Source organism: Eschrichtius robustus, chromosome 2 (assembly GCF_028021215.1).
Source record: "Eschrichtius robustus isolate mEscRob2 chromosome 2, mEscRob2.pri, whole genome shotgun sequence".
Classification (NCBI taxonomy): domain Eukaryota; kingdom Metazoa; phylum Chordata; class Mammalia; order Artiodactyla; family Eschrichtiidae; genus Eschrichtius; species Eschrichtius robustus.
In genome coordinates, this window is record NC_090825.1 from 166110116 (window position 1) to 166131021 (window position 20906).

General features: G+C 56.0%; 1 protein-coding gene across 1 annotated transcript; it reads left to right on the top strand.

The window, feature by feature from the left end:
* Positions 1 to 2054: 2054 nt before the first annotated feature.
* CERS1 (ceramide synthase 1) lies at positions 2055 to 20651 on the top strand. Its single transcript, XM_068534722.1, has 7 exons — positions 2055 to 2408; positions 4766 to 4925; positions 9117 to 9297; positions 11919 to 12080; positions 12555 to 12702; positions 12937 to 13046; positions 20563 to 20651. Exons 1-7 carry the CDS (start codon positions 2160 to 2162, stop codon positions 20603 to 20605), a joined length of 1053 nt encoding a protein of 350 aa, XP_068390823.1. The 5' UTR covers positions 2055 to 2159; the 3' UTR covers positions 20606 to 20651.
* Positions 20652 to 20906: the final 255 nt, after the last annotated feature.

Genomic DNA, 20906 nt, shown 5'->3' on the forward strand with positions numbered 1-20906 from the left:
GCTGGGGCTGGTGGGTGGGGGCACCTCTCCCATTACTGATGGGTGCCATAGTGACCAGATAGTGCCTGGGTGGGAGGGCAGAGGTGGGTGGTTGGGACGGTACAGGGCTGCCCCACAGGCCCGACTGGACCTATGAGGGCATGTCCAGCAGCCCGGGACCCCTTAGCCCCCATCTGCTTGCCACGCTGGCTGTGGCATTACTTATCTTAACGGGACAGATGGACCCCTGCCCACATGGAGTGCACATTCAAAAATAATGAGTAGGGCTTCCCTGGTGGCGCGGTGGTTGAGAATCTGCCTGCCAATGCAGGGGACACGGGTTCGAGCCCTGGTCTGGGAAGATCCCACATGCCGCGGAGTAACTAGGCCCATGAGCCACAATTGCTGAGCCTGAGCGTCTGGAGCCTGTGCTCCGCAACAAGAGAGGCCGCGATAGTGAGAGGCCCGCGCACCGCGATGAAGAGGGGCCCCCACTTGCCGCAACTAGAGAAAGCCCTCGCACAGAAACGAAGACCCAACACAGCCATAAATAAATAAATAAATTAAATAAATAAGGCCAAAAGTTTAAAATAATAATAATAATGAGTAGGAGGTACAGCAGGACAGATGGTGACAAGTGCCAAGGAGAAGACTGATGGGGGATCAGGGAGGTGCAACAAGCAGGTGACATTTGTAGGTAAAGCCTGAAGTTGGTGAAGGAGGAGCCCTGCCAATACCTGGGGGAACAGCATTCTAGGCAGAGGGAACAGCCAGTGAAAGACCCTGAGGCAGGACTGCTTGGGGTGTTGGAGAACCACCTCCAGCTATGAGGCCAATGTGGCTGGAACGGAAGGAGAAAGATGGAGAGAGAAGGGCGTGAGGATAGGTTGTGAGTCACAGTGAGGAGATGGGCTTTCACTCTGCGTGATGGGAGCCATGGAGGGCTGTGAGCGGAGGAGGGACAGGTAGGTTTCCTCTGGCCTCTGAGCGGGGTAGGGAGGAGGCCGAGACACTAGGAAGGAGGCACAAGGGTGGCCGAGGGTCGCATAAGTCTGTACAGGTGCAGAGAAGTGGCTGGATTCTGGGAACATTTGAAGGTGGGGAGAACTGGATTGCTGCAGGACGGGGGATGAGGGCCCCTTTGACCCCCCCCTCCCTGTTTTCACCTGTGCACCTGAAGGTCAGGTCAGGCTGGTGGCCATATGGGACGCAGCCTGGCCCCTGCAGGGCCCACACTGATTCCTGCATGCTGCACCTCGGAAGGCTGTGGGAGGACTCCTAGATGGGGAGAAGGGAGGGGCACAGGCGTGCGGGAGTCCCGGGGGCTGGGATGAGGGCTACCAGTGGCAGGCGAGACGATGTCCCCAAGAGGTGACCGGTGCCTTCAGTGACGGCCATTGGGGGCTTTGGACACGGCCTGGTCGGTGTATAGTGGAAGATCATGGGGGGTGGTCCCAATGAAGTGGTGGTCTTGATCCAGCCTGAGCTCCCCCACGTGGGCACCCACTCCCTTGGCCTCCCTGAAGGCCTGTGTTAACCCGCTTCAGGGAGGCCTGCCAGGTCCTCAGGGTCACAGAGAGCAGCAGGTGGCCGTCAGGCGGGGGGGGATGGTGGGGCCTGAGTGTGGGACAGGGCAAGAGAAGCATGCTGGAGGACCTGGGAAAGAGAGAATCGCTGGTCCTGGGCACGGCCTGCTGGTGCTCACCTTGCCCCATGTTGCGGACACAGCCTGGTGGGGTGAAGGAGCCCAGGATGGGCAAGGGCATCCAAGCGGGGACGAGGGATGGGGACACGGTGCCGCTCCGGCCCTACTCGGGTTCAGGTCAGGCGGGCTCCAGGCAGATACCCCCTCCACCCCCCCGGTCGCCCCCTCCCCCCTCCCCCGCGCCTGGGTTTCCTCCACTGGAAAATGAGCCAGATCGCTGGCCCGCCTCCAGGACGCGGCGCGACAACGCCAGGACTTGTACGCCCGAGGTCGCCGCTGCTGCCTCCGGGGTACCCAGCTGCGCGCCCCGGCCCCGCGTCCCTGCGGGGCGGAGCTAGCGCTGGCCCCGCCCCTCCGTTCCACGGGCTACGGCCAGCGCGCCCCCGGCCCAACTGCGGCGCGTGACGCGGGGCGCGCGGCTCCGGCGGCCACCGTGGGCGGGCGCAGACTGCCGGGACGGCCGGGAGCTGGCGGCATGGCGGCGGCGGGGACCGCGGCGGGGCCGGCGGGGCCTGAGCCCATGCCTAGCTACGCGCAGCTGGTGCAGCGCGGCTGGGGCAGTGCGCTGGCGGCGGCGCGGGGCTGCGCGGACTGCGGCTGGGGGTTGGCGCGCCGCGGCCTGGCCGAGCACGCGCACCTGGCGCCTCCCGAGCTGCTGCTGCTGGCGCTCTGCGCACTCGGCTGGACCGCGCTGCGCTCGGCGGCCACTTCGCGCCTCTTTCGGGTCAGTGCTGCTGGGGGTTGGGACGTGGGGGTCCCGGGCTGGGGGGCCGGGATGTTAGGGAGTCCGGGGCGGGGACCCAGGACCGCCGCGCGCCCCTTTCTGTCTCCACGGACCAGGGTGACTGGAACGTGGCGGGCCTCAGGCTGGAGGAGCTCGGCACGCGGAATCTTGGGCCGCCGCGTGCCCCTCTGGGTCAGGGCGGGGTGGGGTTGCGAGTGGATGTGGGGGTGTGGCCGGGCTGGGGGAAGCCTGGGACATGGGGACCCTGACAAGGGTAGGATGCTCAAGATGTGGGGGAACCGGCCCGGTCAGTGCGGGACAAGGGGGCCCCGGGAGGTGTGAGGGCCTTGGCTGCTGCGCACTCTTTCGGACCTAGCGGAGCTGGGGACAGAGGAGCGGAGGTCACGGGCAGGGAAGGCTCGGCGCACAGGGGCTGCGTGTGCCTTGCGCCTCCGGGTCATGCGGGGCGCGCTCGGAACCGGATCGGTGTCCGGGGTCGGTGCGGCGGCGGGACTGGCTCGTCCGCTGCGACCGGGAAGAGGTAGGAGCTGCCCAGTCGCTGCCGCTCGTCTGTCTGGAGTCAGCGCCACCCTCCGATCAAGGGATGCAAAGGCCTGGGCTCCCTGGCCACGCCGTGTTCGCACGCAGCCTTTGGGGGAGGTGGCACGGCCTGGGTCTGCGAAGCTGGACTGTGCGGACTCCAAGGGGTCGCCACCGAATTGCTCAGTTTCCGGCGAGCCTGGGAAGGCCACCTCCCCAGCTGGAAAGTGACTGTGGGGGTGACATTGGCGCCTGGCCTCCCTCCCATCCTTGGGGAGGGGTCGCTGCTATGGGAGCTTGTTGGAAGGCGTTTGGGCTCCAAGCTTGGCTGTGACTTCCCTGAGGACCAGCTGGGGTCACTCCGCCCGTCTGACTGGAGGTGGCAGTGGGTGCAGGGACAGAGTGCCTGGAGCCAACAAAGGGGCCTTTCTCTGCTGGCTGGGCAGAGGCTGGCCCTTGTTAAGTCAGGGATGGGGTGTTGTCTGGCTGCCATTGTCCCCGCTCCCACCCCCATATGACCCACATGGGGGTTAGAGACCCCAGCCACGACGCTGCTCCAGGGAGGGGGAGGCAGGCGTGACTAGGGCCCCTCCGTAGGTGAGCCCTGGTCCCAGTCTGGCTTTGTTGCTTCCCCCACCTTTCCAGTTTCCAGCTGGGCAGTGGGAGGTCCAGGAGGACGAGGGCCAGAGCCCAGGAGGGGGATATGGTTGCTCTGGGACTACCAGGGTGGAGCAGGCTTCCTCCCCACGTTCCTGAGGGAGCTGGGTGGGGGACAGCAAGGTCACGGGCCCCTCACTTTTAGAATCCCCGGACGTCGGGCACTCACTCCAGCTCGTGGCTCGCCCTTCCCAAGAAACGGGCGGGCGGAGGGGCTGCCTCGTCCTCCAAAGCTCATCTTCTTGGCAGTGTGTGGTTGCCAGGGGTTACCGGAGCTGGCTCTGGCTGTCTCCATGGCGACTGTTGGTGCTCCGGCCCCCTCAGCCTCGCCTAGGGGAGGGGGGCGTGGCTTGGCCGGCAGCTCTGGAGCCCCGCCCCCAGGGAGATTGAAGCTCTGCCCCCAGGACTCCAGGGGCGCTGGGCCCCTGAAATTCCTCCATGCCTCACCGTTGCATGCTCCCACTTCTCTTGTCCCCTCCCTGCTGTCCCCTCAGGTCCCCCCATCTGCGATGTCCTTTCCTTGACCCTCTTTCTTCCTCTGCCCCATCCTCTCTTCCTTTTCTCCCCTGAGTTCCCGTGTCCTCCCCCACCTACCCACCCCATCTTCCCCAGCCCCCGTTCCTCTCTGATCTCCCCAATTCCTCCTCTGAGGCACCCCCTTCCCTCAAGTTCCTCCCCCATGGGGATTGCTAGGGTTCCAGCCCCCCATGTTCCCCCGGATGCCCCCATATTCCCCTCTATGTTCTTTTTACAGGTTCACCCTCACAGCCCCTTCCAAGTCTTCTCTTTAATCCTTCTTCCTCTCTGTCATACCTCTAGCTCCCCCTGAGACCCCCCAAGCCCCTCAGTCCCCTGGACTGACCCCACTGGTCTCCCTTGCTTTACACCCACGTGTCCCCCTCCTCCCCTCACAGCCTCCCCTCACGTTTCCTCCCAGGTCTCCCCCCATCACTCCCCTCCCCTTGCGGCTGCGGCTGGACAGCTGGGCACTAAGTTTAGCCCTTGGCAGGTACACGTGGGCTCTGGTTACGTTCCAGGAGGCTGTGGGTACCGGGCCCGGCACTGCCTGGCCTGGGGAGTCCCTGGGCCTTGGTTTCCCTACCCTGGAGGAGCGGCCCTTGGCTCCCAGTGCTGATGGCCGTCCGCCTTCTCACCCGTAGCCCCTAGCCAAGCGGTGCCGCCTCCAGCCTAGAGATGCCGCCAAGATGCCTGAGAGCGCCTGGAAGTTTCTTTTCTACCTGGGCGCCTGGAGCTACAGCACCTACCTGCTCTTCGGCACTGACTACCCCTTCTTTCACGACCCACCCTCCGTCTTCTATGGTAGGGGACCTGCCGGGATGGGGCAGGTTGGGGGAGGGCCCTGTTCTGAACTCAGAGAAGGGTACATGGGGGAGCTGGACACTCATCAGACATCCCATGCTGGATGTCTGCTCTGAGACAAGGGCGATGAAGGGGCCCTGGGGCCAGAAAAGGGGGCACCTGTCCCTGTCAGGACTCAGGGAAACATCCTAGAGGAGGGGACCCCTTGTGTGGGCCCAGGCAAGCAGTCCAACATGTGCAGAGGCCCTGGGGCTTGCATGAGCTTGATGTGTGGGGACGAGAGGAGGATGGCAGGAGCTTGAGTTTCATCCTAAATGGGATGGGTTTGTGGACTATAAAAAACCTTCTTCTGGCTGCCATGTGGAGACAGATGAATCTTGGGTAAGGAGAGGAGCTGGGCCCAGGGGTTAGGCAAGGGACCAGTGTGGCTTGGACCAGCTTGGCAAGAAGATAAAGGTGGTGAGAAGTGGCTGCATCCATTGATTGGATTCGATGTGGGTGTCATCAAGGCCTGAGCTCTGGGTGGGATGAGCAGGAATTTGACTGCAGTGTCCTCTGTTACCAACTGGCAGGCCGATGTAGAAAACTCAGTCTGCGATGAGGGGTCAGGCTTCTCTACTCTCGTGCTGACCACCCAGACCATGTATCAGGGACACACATGGACGTGTTTCCTGCCGTGTGATATAAACATCCTGAGAGGGCTCCTGGTGGCACCAGGGAGCTGGGCATGGAACCCCTGCGCTGCACCTGTCTGTCTTGTGACCATGCTGCCCACATGGCCACTTTTCCCGTGTAACACACGCACATTTCCCGTGTCATAAATCCCTAGGGGGAGGTTTGAGCTGTCATTCAATTTTCCTTTATGAGAGTGAACTGTAATTGAACTCTGTCTCTGTAATTGAAGTTTCGAGCATGGAGTTGCCTCTGGTTCCTCCTTATAAATTACACTGTGATAGCACGCTTGCAAGTTAGCTGCTTCTTTGCAGGCACGCTTATTGAGTAACTATTGTGTACTGGGTGCTGTGCTGATACAACTGTGAGTAGGTCAGAGAAAGCCCCCACCCCTGTGTTTTGGGGTGACAGATCTGTTAACGTGAAATAAGAAATCTGTTAACAGTGATAAGTGCAGATGAGAAAACTTGAGTGAGGAGAGGAGAAGGGCATGTGGGGTGTCTAGGAGGTGGGGAGGAGGGCATTTTCTACAGGGGTGGGGATTGTCCGCACCAAAGGTGACTTTTGAGTGGGGACTGGGAGGAGCCTGGGGCAGATGGGAAATGCAAAGGCCACTGTCGGACAGACATGCTACTGGCTGATCAGAAGCAGCAAGGAGCCCAGTCAGGTGGGGTGGGAGCAGAGGGGGTCTTTACCGTAGGGCCATGAGCAGAGGGGGGACGTTGACAGGACGACCTAAGGGTGGGGCTGAGGGCAGGAGCCGGTGTGCACTGCCCAGGACAGGGCTGCGGCGGGGAGAGAAGTGGCTGATTTAAGAAATGTTTTGAAAGCAGAATTGATAGGATTCACTGCCAAACCAGAGGTGGGTGTGAGAGAGAAGGAGGATGGGGCTGACGCCAGGGTCTAGGGGGCTGAGGGTGGGGCAGGTTTGGGGGAGACCAGGAGCTGGGTGTGGGATGCCCAGGTGGCTGATCCTGGAGGTCGGGGAGGGGGATGAGGCAGGAGTGACATGGAGAGGCCAGAGCAGCAGGCGGGGTGTGCGTGGAGAGCAGGTTGGAGGTCCACAGACAGAGCCCGGCCCACCTCACCCCACAACGTGCAGGGAGGTGCAGACGCAGCCCAGATGGGGAACTGTCTGCTCCCCTCTTCCCTCTGCCCCAGATCTGGGGCCCAAAGCTGGAGAGAGGGTGCTCCCCACTGTAGCAGTCTCGCCAGTGTGATAGGTGGAAAAGAGGGTGTCCCGTTTCCACAGGGGATGCCTCCGCGCCCCTTCCTTCTCAAGAGGGACAGAGACACTTGGCAGGTGTGGGGAGGCCCCCCTCTGCTGACTGCAGCACTGCTACGAGGCTGTGCACGGAACGTGGGGGGAGCCCCAGCCAGGAGTGTGAGGTTTGCTGCTGAGCCTTGGGGAGCCCTGGACGTGTTCAAGTGGGGGATGAGTGATCTCTCAGGTGTCTTTCATTTTTTTAAATTAGGTAAAATTTATATAACATAGAATTAGCCATTCTATTTTATTTATTTATTTTTGGCCGCACCACACGGCTCGCTGGATCTTGGCTCCCCGACCAGGGATCGAACCCATGCCCCCTGCAATGGAAGCGCGGAGTCCTAGCCACTGGACCACCAAGGAATTCCCAGAATTAACCATTTTAGCCAGTCACAGAAAGACAAATATTGTGTGATTCTACTTATGTGAGGCACCTAGGGTCGTCAAATCCATAGAGACAGAAAGTAGGTTGGTGGGTGTCAGGGGCTGGGGAAGGGGGAACAGAGAGGGAGTGTCTAATGGGAACAGAGTTTCAGTTTTATAACATGGAAGAAGTTTTAGAGATTGGTTGCACAACAGTGTGAATATACCTAGCGCTACTAAACTTAAAAATGGTTAAGATGGTAAATTTTATGTTATATATATTTTTACCACAACTTTTAAAAATTCACCATTTTAAAGTGAGCAATTCAGTGGCATTTAGCATGTTCACAGTGTTGCGCAAGCACCGTGTCTATCTAGTTCCGGAACATTTCCATCATCCCCAAAAGGAGACCCGTCCGCATTAGCAGCTTGCCATCCCCCCTCTCCCAGCCCCTGGCAACCATTAATCCATTTTCTATCTCTATGGATTTGCCTGTTCTGGACATTTCATATACATGGAATCATTGGTATGTGATTGTATGTGCCCATTTGTGTCTGGCTTCTTTCACTCAGCATAATGTTTTTGAGGCTTATCCACATTGTAGTGTGTGTCAATGCTTCTTTCCTTTTTAGGGCTGCATAATATTCCACATTATGTGGACACACGAAACGTGGATTTACCACATTTTGTGTACCCAGTCACCTGCTGGTGGACATTTGGGCTGTTCCCCTTTTGATGATTGTGACTAGTGCTGCTGTGGACATGAGTATACAGGGGTCTCTTGAGTCGCTGTTTTCAGTTTCCTTGGGCACAGGCCAAGAGTGGACTTGCCAGATCATGGGGTCTGTGTATTCACAGCCATCGAGGCTGCTGTGGGGAGAATGGACAGTCGGGAATAGGCTCTGGAGGCCAGGAGAAGCTGGAGCAGTGCTGGGAGGAGATGGCGGTGCCTGGACCAGGGTGGGGGCACTGGGGGCAGGGCAAGTGAGTGGAGGCGGGGACCGAAGAGGGACCCCCAGATAGAGGTCCAAGTGGATCTCCGTTGCAGGCAGGGCCAGGGTACAGATGAAGGGCTGTCACTGAGGTGGTAGCATAGGAGGCATTTAGGGGATAGCTGGCCTCCAGGGGGACTTGAGGGTCTAGCTCCAGATCACTGAGGCTTGGAGGGGGAGGGACGGGAGACCGGGGATGGAGCCCAGGGAGGCCATTACGGGGGGTGGACAAAGAAGGAGCCGCAGACAGCGGGGCACAGTCTGGAGTTCTAGGTCGATTCGGGCAGAGTCCTTGGTGATGGACTGAGGAGGGGAGGCGGAGTTGGTGGGGGGAGCGATGTCCCCTGGGAAGGCACGAGGCCTGAGTGCGGGTGGGCGCATGTGCAGGGGCGGGCGGGCGGGGGGCAGGAGGTGGCCGCAGGAGGAGGGGAAGCGGAGCCGGGCCCGCTCTGCGGGAGAGCCCGCACTCATGGGCGTTGGAAAGTGTGTGATTTCTGCCTCAGCTGCTTGGCTGGCACAGCAAGGCAGGTGGCAGCCTCCATCGGTTTGGGGATTTGCTGGGAGGGGGGCACCCAGGACCGGGTGTCTTGAGCGAGCCTGGTAAGAGAAGACGGGAAGGGGGCCTGGGGCACAGTTGGAAATTCTGCAAAGGACCAATTTCAGGGTAGGAGCACCTTTTCCTGTAGATCTAGAACTGTTCTAAAAAGTAATGCCTATTCATAAACAATGATGGGTGGAGAATGGGTAACAGAAAACCAGCGACCAGAGCAGCTGCAGAGATGCGTGGCACGCCCAGGAAGCAGAGGACCCATGCCCGGCTTGAGGGAGTGCTCAGGGTCGCCTGCGGGTCCCGGAGGCCCTGCAGGTCCCTGACGGCACGGTCTGGCCCTCCCCAGACTGGAAGACAGGCATGGCGGTACCACGGGACATCGCAGTTGCCTACCTACTACAGGGAAGCTTCTACGGCCATTCCATCTACGCCACGCTGTACCTGGATGCCTGGCGCAAGGACTCAGTGGTCATGCTAATCCACCATGTGGTCACCTTGGTCCTCATTATCTCGTCCTACGCCTTCCGGTAAGTCCAGGAGGGGACAGAAGAGTGGAGGGCACTGGCGTGAGCAGTGGCAAGAGGCTAGCACAGGGCAGAGGCTAATGCCTGGGTGGGGGGTATGGGGGTGTCCGTGGGAGAGGTTTCTGAAGAGAGATTCTGAAGTGATGGGGCAAAACAGGTGCAGAGAGGCACCACCCTGCCCCCACCCCGTCTGTCCCCCTCCAGCTCCTCCTGGATGGCAACCTTGGCCGGGTCACAAAGCAAGGGTTTACAGAACACCTGCCATGTGGCAGGTGCTGCTGGGGGCACAGCCGTGAACACAGTAGACAAACGTGATGTTCCAGAGCCCACTGTGGCCACCACACGTGGTCATAGTGCTTCAAGGCAGAGCCTGTCCAAGCCACAGCGTGCTGTATGTGTAAAAGCCACCCTGATTCCAAGGGCAAAGGAGAGTGAAAATATCTTGCAGTCCCTTTGTTATATCATTTACATGTTGAATGACGACATTTCGGATATACTGAGTCAATTGGAATATATTATTAAAATTAATTTTACCTCTTTCTATTTACTTTTTTTTTTTATAATGGTATTGTGGTATGTAGGAGAATGACTTTTTTTTAAAATTATTTATTCATTTATTTATTTTTGGTGTGTTGGGTCTTCGTTTCTGTGCGAGGGCTTTCTCTAGTTGCGGCAAGCGGGGGCCACTCTTCATCGCGGTGCGCGGGCCTCTCACTATCGCGGCCTCTCTTGTTGCGGAGCACAGGCTCCAGACGCGCAGGCTCAGTAGTTGTGGCTCACGGGCCTAGTTGCTCCGCGGCATGTGGGATCTTCCCAGACCAGGGCTCGGACCCATGTCCCCTGCATTGGCAGGCAGATTCTCAACCACTGCGCCACCAGGGAAGCCCCTTTACTTTTTTTTTTAAACGTTGCTGATAGAAAATTTAAAACGAAATTGGGATTAGCAGATGCAAACTATTATATATAGGATGGATAAACAACAAGGTCCTACTGTATGGCACAGGGAACTATGTTCAATGTCCTGTGATAAATCATAATGGAAAAGAATATGAAAAAGAATATGTATATATGTATAACTGAATCACTTTGCTGTACAGCAGAAACTAACACAACATTGTAAAGCAATTATACTCCAATAAAGATATTTTAAAAAATAAAAATTGAACATGGAAACTCAAAAAAAATTTTTTTTAAAAAAGAAAATTTAAAACGACATATACAGCTCATATTCTATTCTTTTTTTTTAAATTTATTTTTATTTATTTATTTATTTTGGCTGTGTTGGGTCTTCGTTGCTGCGCGCGGGCTTTCTCTAATTGTGGCAAGTGGGGGCTACTCTTCATTGCAGTGCGTGGGCTTCTCATTGCGGTGGCTTCTCTTGCTGCAGAGCACGGGCTCTAGGCACGTGGGCTTCAGTAGTTGCAGCATGTGGGCTCAGTAGTTGTGGCTCACGGGCTCTAGAGCACAGGCTCAGTAGTTGTGGTGCACGGGCTTAGGTGCTCTGCGGCACGTGGGATCTTCCCGGACCAGGGATCGAACCCGTGTTCCCTGCACTGGCAGGCGGATTCTCAACCACTGCGCCACCAGGGAAGCCCCTCAAATTCTATTCTTGTTGGACTAGCTGTGCCTTCCAGCACAGTAGCTGCTGGCCACAGGTGGTCATGTCAACTTCAATTAAACTTAAATAAAATCACACATTCTGTACCTCAGCCCAGTATGTGGCTGGTGACTCCTGTATTGGACAATGCAGATTTAGAACATTCCTATCATTCTTGAAAATTCTATTAGACAGCCCTGCTCTAGAGGGTAGAATCAGATAACAACTCCCCCCCCCCCCAAAAAAAAAACCATGAAAGAAAAGAACTAACAGTTTGTTTGAAGGTGATCACTATGGAAAATTCAAGTCGGAAGATAAGGACTGCAGAGGTGGTGAGGTTAGGTGGGGTGGTCAGGGGTGACAGGTGAGCTGAGACTGAAAGTCGGTGAAGGAAGGCTCCGGGAACACCAGGGATGTTAGGGGATGAGAACAGCCTGTGGCTGTCAGGAGCCTGAGCTGTCCGGAGGGCAGAGTGGGGACGAAGACGGTGACAGAGGTGCACAGCCACATCCAGGCTGAACTCAGGCACCAAGCAGCTGTGAGGCGGAAGGGTGGATAGGGGCGGGGCTCCAGCCTTCTTCAGATCCTGGTGGGGGTGCGGCCTTTCCCGGGCAAGTCTGCAGTTTGCAGCAGTGTTCAGGTTAAATGTACAAACCTGGGAGCATCAGTGAGGCAGTCATGTTTAAAGTGTGGGGTATCTGGACACAGAATGACCCAGGCGTGTGAGGGTCAGGGGTCATGGAGGGTCAGAGGTCACAGAGATGAGGAAGGATCAGAGAGGGCACTTCCAGGGAAGTTCCTGAGCCTGGGTGTGGCTGCCACAGGACGGGTGCAGCCTGAGTGTTACTGCTGACCTAGCCCTGTGAGGGGGGGGGATGGGCAGGGCAGATGGGCCAGGGAGGACAGCCCTGAACAGACCCACGGGAAGCCTGGAGGGGTGGCCAAGGGGACCTGTGCTTGGGAACCTCGGGGCGGGTAGGGGTCCCAGGGTAACCAGCCCTCTCTCCTCTCCCGATTTCCTCCTCAGGTACCACAAGGTGGGCATCCTTGTGCTCTTCCTGCATGACATCAGTGACGTACAGCTGGAGTTCACCAAGCTCAATGTCTACTTCAAGTCCCGCGGAGGATCCCACCACCGGCTTCACGCCCTGGCTGCAGACCTGGGCTGCCTCAGCTTCAGCCTCAGCTGGTGAGCTGGCAGGGGAGGAGGCGGGCCTAGTGGGTGGTGGGGGGGACCTGGTGGAGGTAGGCGGGGCCAGGCCAGGAAGGAAGTGGGGCTTGTGAGAATGGGTGGAGCCAAGCAGGAAGGAAGTGGGTCCTAGAGAGGCAGGTGGGCAGGGAAGGGGTGGGTCCTGGTGAGGTGGGTGGGGGCTTGGTGAGGTGGGAGGGGCCAGACAGGGCCAGGGTGACGTGGGCGGGGCCTGGTGGGACAGCGGAGGGCGCGAGTTGGCAATAAGCAAGCTGGGCAGGAAAGGACAGAACAGGAATGGAGACAGCTGGGCAGGAATGAACAAGGGTGGGGTAAGGAGACATGGATGGGTGGGGATGTGCAGGGGCAGATGGATGAGTCCAGACGGGACAGGACAGGGACTGGGGGGAAGGGAGGGGGGCTCCGCTCCCCCTCTCCCCCACAGCCTCCTCGACCCGCCCCTCCCTCCTGCAGGTTCTGGTTCCGCCTCTACTGGTTCCCGCTCAAGGTCCTGTATGCCACGAGCCACTGCAGCCTGCGGTCGGTGCCTGACATCCCCTTCTACTTCTTCTTCAACGCACTCCTGCTCTTGCTCACCCTCATGAACCTCTACTGGTTCCTGGTGAGTTGGCGCTCACAACTCCTCACCACCCCCTTCTTCTCAGATGCCAGTCCTGTCCTGGTCCCAGTCCCCAAGGAGCGCTCCAGGTGCACGCCCTTCTCACGCACTCCCAGGGAGGAGGGGCATGTTAGGTGACGTGCAAAGGGCCGGTGGCAGGAGTACCCAGCCATCAGGAGGGCAGCGAGGTCGGGGGCGACGGGGCTCTCTTCTCACCTGTGCCTTCCCCTCCCACAGTACATCGTGGCTTTTGCTGCCAAGGTGCTGACGGGCCAGGTGCGCGAGCTGAAGGACGTGCGGGAGTATGACACAGCAGAGGCCCTGAGCCCCAAGCCCAGCAAAGCTGAGTGAGTGTGGAGGGGCCCCCAGCCCTAGTTCATTCCTTAACCACGTCTGTCTGATCGAGCGCGCTCTGTGGGTAGGCCCTGGAGACACGGCAGCGGATGAGGCTGATGCCGACGCTGCCCCCCCGGAGCCTGCGTCCAAGAGAGAGACTGAAATAAAGGCGTGGACGATGTAGTGACAGAGTTAGATGCTGTCAGGACAGACAGCGAGGAAGGTGGAGGTAGAGAGGTGAGGGGTGAGAATCGGTCTCAGTGGTGGGAGCCGTGAGGGCCAAGCCCAGTGCTGAGGAGCAGCTGTTTTCCAGGCCTGACGGCAACCTCTAAGCAGGTGGCAGTGGAAGGGGGCGGGGAGGGGGTGCCATGGGCGGCCCAGGGAGCCTGTGCTCTGTTCGGGCTAATACTCCCTGGTCCAGCGGAGCAACCACTGGTCAGCCAAGCAGGAGATGGGGCCGGGGGTTCGGGCCCAGGTGGGAGTTGTAGGGATGACGAGCAAAAGGGGCCTCTTCGACCGTCCTGGAGGTAGGGGACTCGGGACTGCCAGCCCTGGGATGTGAGCCAGATGGCACCCAAAGCGCCTGGCCTGGAGGGGCCCCAGGAGTGAATGGAGGCAGGTTGGGATGACCAGCAGGGTCCAAGGTGTGCAGCGCCCCACAGTCAATGTGAGGAGTGGTTGAGCAGCAGTGAGATGGGGGCTGCTGAAGGCTCGCAGGGCACTCCCCAGCAGACCCTCTGATTTGGCCCCTGGGAGGTCATCAGTGACCAACCTGGGAAAGATGGTTTTGGGGAAGCAGTGGGCTCAGAGTGCAATGAGGTGTGGGTCAGAATGGGCAGGGAGGAGGATGAGAGAAGCAGAGATTTTTTAAAAATCTCCTTGAAAGACATGAGAAGGGGAGCAGAGAATTGGGGTAATTGCCAGAGCGGCCAAAAAGCCAGCGCCCAGGTTAGAGAGGAGTCAGGCAGGTGAGCAGGGATTGTGGACACACGAGGGCTGGGCAGCAGGTGAGGTCACCCCAGTGGTCAGATCCCAACTCTGTTGTAGAACTAACCAGACTTGCTTTGGATGTAGGTGAAACAGAAATAAAAAAATCAAAGATGACCTAAGACCTCTGGCTCGAGCTGCCATTTACCAAGACGGGACTCAGGGCAGGGCCATGTGCACCGGTGGGGGTAGGGGGTTGGGAGTCTAGTTTTGAGGGTGTCGGATTGTCGACGTCCAGCGAGCGTGAGTTGGGAATTGCGCGTAGAGATCGGTGAGGTCTCACCAAGGAGTCTGACCAACCCTCAGAGGCTTCCAGAAGAAGCAGTGATTAAAGAGAACTCCAGGGGTGAGGTTGGGGAGGCACCTGGTTGGCTAAATCTAAAACTGAAAGACCTTTCTGCTGTAAAACTGTGAACTCCTAGAGATGTCCTTGTAAATGCCGAGCCCAAGGCAAAGAGCAAGCCAGACCCCCTAGCTCCACCCTGCTCCCTGCTCTGTCTCCCCCAAGAATGTCCAGCCAGAATGTGAGTTGGGAGGCTGGCGCCTCCAGCCCCAAATGACAGCATTCCCACTAGGATGGCAAAGAACAAACTCCATACAGAAATGACAGGGGACTGGGGACACGCTGCCATGGTTGGCCCCATGGGCACCACCCGCAGAACCTGATCCCTAAGGATGGCTAGAGTTAGCACAGTTGGGTATAAAACAAGATGGGATAAAAAGCAATGAAAATGTGGAATGTGCCACAAAAGAGCTGGTCAGGACACCTCAAAATCGTCAGGTCATGGAAAACAAGAGACTGAGGAACCGTCTCAGCTCAGATTGACTGAATGCAATGTGGGATCCTGGACCAGAAAAGGGACATCTGTGGAAAAACTGGTGAAATTCAAATAAAGTCTATGGTTTAGCTCATAGCGATGTTCTAGCGTTGGTTTCTTAGTTGTGATAAATGCACTGTGGAGATGTAAAATGTTAACGTTCAGGGAGACTTGGGCGAGGGCTACCCTGGAGCTCTTTATGCTATCTCTGCAAATCTAAAATTATTCTAAAATGAAAAGTTTATTAAAAATGTAAAAGGCGGGCTTCCCTGGTGGCGCAGTGGTTGAGAATCTGCCTGCTGATGCAGGGGACACGGGTTCGAGCCCTGGTCTGGGAAGATCCCACATGCCGCGGAGCAGCTGGGCCCGTGAGCCACAATTACTGAGCCTGCGTGTCTGGAGCCTGTGCTCCGCAACAAGAGAGGCCGCAATAGTGAGAGGCCCGCGCACAGCGATGAAGAGTGGCCCCCACTTGCCACAACTAGAGAAAGCCCTCGCACAGAAACGAAGACCCAACATAGCCATAAAATTAAAAATAAATAAATAAATAAAGATGTAAAAGGCATGAGAGTCCATCAAAAACAGCATTGGATGTTAAATATATTTCTTTCCTAGGGCTGTCGTAACAAAGTACCACAAACTAGGGGGCTTAAAACAACAGAGGTTTATTCTCTCACAGTTCTAGAGACCAGAAGTCTGAACTGAAGGTGTCAGCAGAGCCACGCTTGCTCTGAAGGTCTAGGGGAGGATCCTTCCTTGCCTCTTCCAGTTTCTGGGGGTTCCAGATGTTTTTTGGCTTGTGACTGCATCACTCCAATCTCTGTTTCCTGTCTTCACATGGTCTCTTCTCTCTGGCTCTTTTCTCTTGTAAGGACATTTGTCATTGGATTTAGACCACTATGATCTCATCCCAAATTCTTTCACTTAATTACATCTACAAAGACTCTTTTTCCAAGTAGAGTCACATTCACAGTTCTAGAGTTTAGGATGTGGACATATCCTTTTAGGGACCACCATTCAACCTATTATAGATGTTAAGTCTCCAACGATTAGATACAGCTGAAAAGAGAATCAGTGAATTGAAAGCTGCGGAGAAATTACCTAGGATGCAGCCTAAACAAATGGAAAATATGACAGCTAGAATGGTAAGAATTATGTGGCTGAGTCCTAATAAGGAGATAGATAGACAGGGAGAGACAACATGAGAAGACATAATGCTGAGAATTTTTCCAGAACGTGACAAGACATAAATCATAAGTAGGATGAATACAAAGGCGTCCGGGCCCCAAACACATCATAGTGAAATGTGAAACATTCACAGAAAAGAAGAGATGACCTACGAAACAGTGACAGACTAACAGCAACAAGGGAAGCTGGAAGACTGGAGTCAGATATCACCTCAAATGCTGAAAGGAAGTAACAAGAAACCGGGACTCTTATACACAACTTTAAAAACAGTTACTCAAGAGAAAGGATACCCGTTGGCTTGCATGAGATCCTGGGTTTGGTCCCCAGCATCCCCACCAAAAAAAAAAAAAAAAAAAGATATCCACAGGAACAAAAACTAAGAAGGCTTACCATTCACAGATCTTCTCTAGGAGAATATTTCAGAAAACTACCCCAAGAGACAGATCAGCAGAGAAATTGATACATATCTGGGTAAAAATTTTTTTAAACGCCTAATTTGAGATATTTTTAAAAATTAGAGCTGAAATATTTAATATTATTGAAACAGGATTGGTGGCTTTGCATTTTGCAGGAGGGTAGGGCATTACCTTTGGGCTATATTGAGTATTTATGTTAACACTATTAGGGTGTAGAGGGGAGAATGGAACCAAAAACAGGTACAACAAAGTAAATGCAGGAAAGGAAAGCTAGAAAAAGCAGGGTAAGTAATGCAGAATGAGGGTAGAATCTCAAATATTGGGCATGCAAATAAACACACATGGAATAATCATGACAATTACGAGACTGGGCTTTTAAATAAATCCACCTCTGACCTGGTTAAAAGACTTCAACTCCAGGATAAATAAAAGTTGTAAGTAAAAAGACAGGAGGAGAAAGTCAGGTGTAATTTTTGATGTGAAAGGATCCGCATGATGCAGCCCTAAGCCGTGGCGAGATGGGACCACAGGAGGTAAAGTCTGTGCTCCTCATCAGGCAGCTCCGAAGCAAGAAAAGATGTTCTTTTTAAGCACAGGAACACTTCTCAAAATTGAAAAAAACCAGGGGCAACTTCAGTTGCTCAGAACCAGGATCGTGCAGACCGTGTATGATGAAGATGCAGTTAGATTTGAAAACAGTAAGAAAACAATGACTGAGAACCACTTTGAAGGACCCCGGAGTGGAGAACAAATCACGTGGCAAAGCAGCACTGAGGCCTTCTTTGCTCCTGCTGGTTCTCTCTTCTGAACCCCCCTCCATGGGGCCCGTCCTGGACCTCTGTCTTTGGCCCCCTGCAGTGGCCCCTGCACCCTGGTCACGACCTCGGTCCGAAGCCCCCATCGTTCTCTTGGGCTGCTGGGACCGCCATCCATCGGGGGCCCTCACCCCGCTCTGGGTCTGCTGACCTGCCCGAGGCTACCCCACCCCTCCGTACACCAGCTTTCTCCTCCGTGACACTTTCAGCTGCCCCCGCTGTATCTGAAGAGCCACGACCCGCACATCTGGTCCTCATTGCAGCACTAACGGGGGCCAGGGGTCCTCAGCGATGCCTGGGCAGTGCCTGATCTCCTGAGACTCTTCCTTCTCCTCAGCCACCAACTGTCCTCACCACTGTCCCCTCACCCGATGACTTGGCCTCCGTGTCCCCAGGAAAGCAGGGGTAGCCGGATGAGGACATCCACCCTCTAGTGCTGGCTGGCTGCTTTGGTAGATGGTCCGTCTCCCTCTGAGGCCACCGTCCCAGGCCACCGACGTCCACCCCCTTGCCTGCTCAGGGACATTCTGATCAAGAAGAGAAACCTTCTCTCTCCGCCTCACTTACAACACAGCACCCCCTTCCCCTCCCTTCTCGAACCCAGCTCCCTCTGGGGTCTTCCCCCCACCACCCCGAGACCACTCCTGTCCGCTCCACTGATGCTAAACAAATCTGGTGGTCACTCCCCACCGCCTTTTTTTGAACAGTTTTATTGAGATGGAATTCACACACCATGCAATTTGCCCATTTGCCGTGTAGAAGTCAATGTTTTTAGTCCATTCACAGAGTTGTGTAACCATCACTGCGGTTTTAGAACATTTTTGTCACCCCCGCAAAAGAAACCCATACCCAACCCAACCCCTCCTTTTGCAATCGCCAGTCTGCCTCTGCTCCCTGCTTCACTTTCTTTTTTGTTTTTAATATTTATTTATTTACTTGGTTGCACTGGGTCTTAGTTGCGGCTCTCAGTCTCCTTAGTTGCGGCACGTGGGCTCCTGCTTCACTTTTTAGTGCCTTCCTGCTCCGCGTCTGGCCTCCCCCTCTCCCAGGGCCCTTTCACTTAATCCACCCCGACTTCCAAGTTTCTCTCCCAGCTCACAGTGCTCCTCTGAGTGCCATTCTCTGTGTCAGTGTCTGCTTGACATTCCAAGCACCTTCTAAAATATCCAGAATCAACCCCCATTCCCACCGCAAACTACCTCTCCTGAACATTTGTCCATCGCAGTTGATGGCAACTCAGGGTGAAAACCTTGCAAAACCCTAAGGAGCCCCCCTTCTCTCCCTCTCCTCCTTATCCTCAAGGAAACATCCAGAATCCACCTGAGTCTCTGCCTGCCCACATCTCCCTCCAGCTTCCACCGTCGTCCTGATTTTCTCTTTCCCGCTGTGGTGCACTGAGACGAAAAAGTGTAAATCTGATTCTGCAGAGAGGCCATCTCGCCCTAGTTGGGTACTCCCCTCCCCCGCAAATACACTGTTTTTGAGGAGGGAGGGGGCACTTGGAAGCTTGTGCAGAAAAACAAACCAGAATCACCACAGGAAAGCTCTGATAAAGAGGCACAGGGTGGGGGTACAGATCCTTGGAGGTATTAAACCTTCTATAGAAGTATAGGAATTAAAACAGGGGGAACAGAGCTAAGCCCATCAAACTTTAACAAAGAAGGATCCCGGGAGGGAAGGAAGAACTTCCTTCAATGGGACGCTTGCTTGGTAACCATCTTTATCTCGCATGAGCCCCCAGTGCAAACTCCCGAAGCATCAAAGATGTTGATGCAGAAATGGAAGCTGTGAAATCAAACAAGAGTCGAAATGAGAGACTGTGCCGTCCAGCAATTGAACTACGAGAAGACTCAAGAAGCTGGGAACCCCACCTGTGCTCTGTCTAAAAGACCAACAGGCAAAGCTGAAGATACAGGACAGATGGGAGGTCCACGGGGGGCTTATCTCTGATCTCCCAGATAAAGGGCTCCTGCGGTGGCAGCGAGAGAAAGCAGCAGCCCACGGAGAAGTGGGCCGAGGGGGGGAGGTGTGCTCCCAGGAAGGGGCATCCAGTGGCTCCAGCCCCAGGGAAGAGCGAACTAAAGTGACTGAGACCATCTTCTCCAGGAAAGTCTTTACGTTCTCATAGGGAACGGTCTCTGAGCTAGAGTGCTCCACAAACCAAAGGGCTGCAGGGTGCAGTAATGCACATATGCTAGTATCTGAGGATACACAGAAGTCAAACGGTGGTAGATCCCTAGGAGCCGCTCGGTTGAACTGTGAGTTTTCTATGCTTTCTGAGGTCTAGATCGTGAGAATATATTACTGGCTCAGAAAACTTAATACAGTTGTACATAAACTAGACTGTAGAATTCACTTCAGCAGAGACTGATGGACCATGTGCAAAGGCACAAAGAGTTCTCATACGTGGGAGTAGGAATGGTCAATGGCCGTGACCATAAGACTGCGGGGAGATGCTGTCTTGGCATCAGCAGGCTGGCCAGTTAAACAGGACACAACACCGAGCAAGTGATGGCAGTAGCGGTGAGGAGCAGGGTTGGACCTGTTGAGTCCAGTAAGGTGGGCCTGGGCAGATCCCCAGGGCGCAGGTCCCCTCCCAGTCGGAACCCCAGAGACCTGCCACTAACACAGGCAGGGAAGATGGAATTAAGGAGAGCAGCAGTGCACACGGGAGCGATCTCGGTGGCACATTTTTGGAAAATTGAGGTGCAGGAGAAGACATCTTTATAGACAGTTTGAAATATGCAAACCATGAACGTTGTTTAGACGTTAGGGGTCTTTCTCTGGGATCTTACAGTACTGATTCGTTTTAAAACACTACGTAACTTGTTTTAAGGACATGGAAGCAAAGTAGGGGCTGCGGCAGGTGTAGACAGAGGGCAGTGGATGGAGAATCATGGGCTGGGAAGCCTTTCCTGGTAGGGCCATTGTAGTTGGGGAGGAGCCTGCCCGGTGGGATCGTCGGGGGCTCTGGCCAGTTCTGCCTCCCTGGGAGAGGAGGAGGATAAAGTGCTGGTCCAGGTCCAGGCGATGGGCTTAAATCAGGCAGAGGTTGGTAGGTGACTTTTGCCCTCCAGCAGTCGCGGGTGGCCCAGGGGGGAGGGGAGAGGAGGGTTTAATTGTGGGAAGGAGCAGGGACCACTTGCCCAGCAGTCAGATGGCAGGGTCTTTTGGCCTTGTGGGCTGGGAGGAAGAATGGGGCGGGGCTGGGAAAAGGAGGGCAAGGAGGGCGGGACGGTGGTGGGAGGCGCTACGTGGTGGCGTGGGGTCCCTAGGCTAACCTGGGCCGGTTCTGGCTCGCAGGAAGCCGCTGAGGAATGGACTGGTTAAGGACAAGCGCTTCTGAACCCCTCGACCCCGGCCCCGCCGCCCAGGACCCAGCCCCACCCAACCTCGCCCTCGGGGACCAGCCACGCGGCTCCCCCATTCGCCCCCTGTACCCCGGCCCTATCAGGCTCCGCCCCCGCCGCAACCCACCACGCCCTGGCCACTCCCGGGACCTCTGCCCCGCCCCCGTGATTGGTCCCTATTCGACTTCAGGATCGCGGCCACGCCCCCCGAGACCCTGACCTGGCCCAGGTCTCTCCAGGGACCCCGGTCCCGCCCCCAGCCCGCAGGTCCCGGAGCCCAGCAGCCCCTGAGCACTC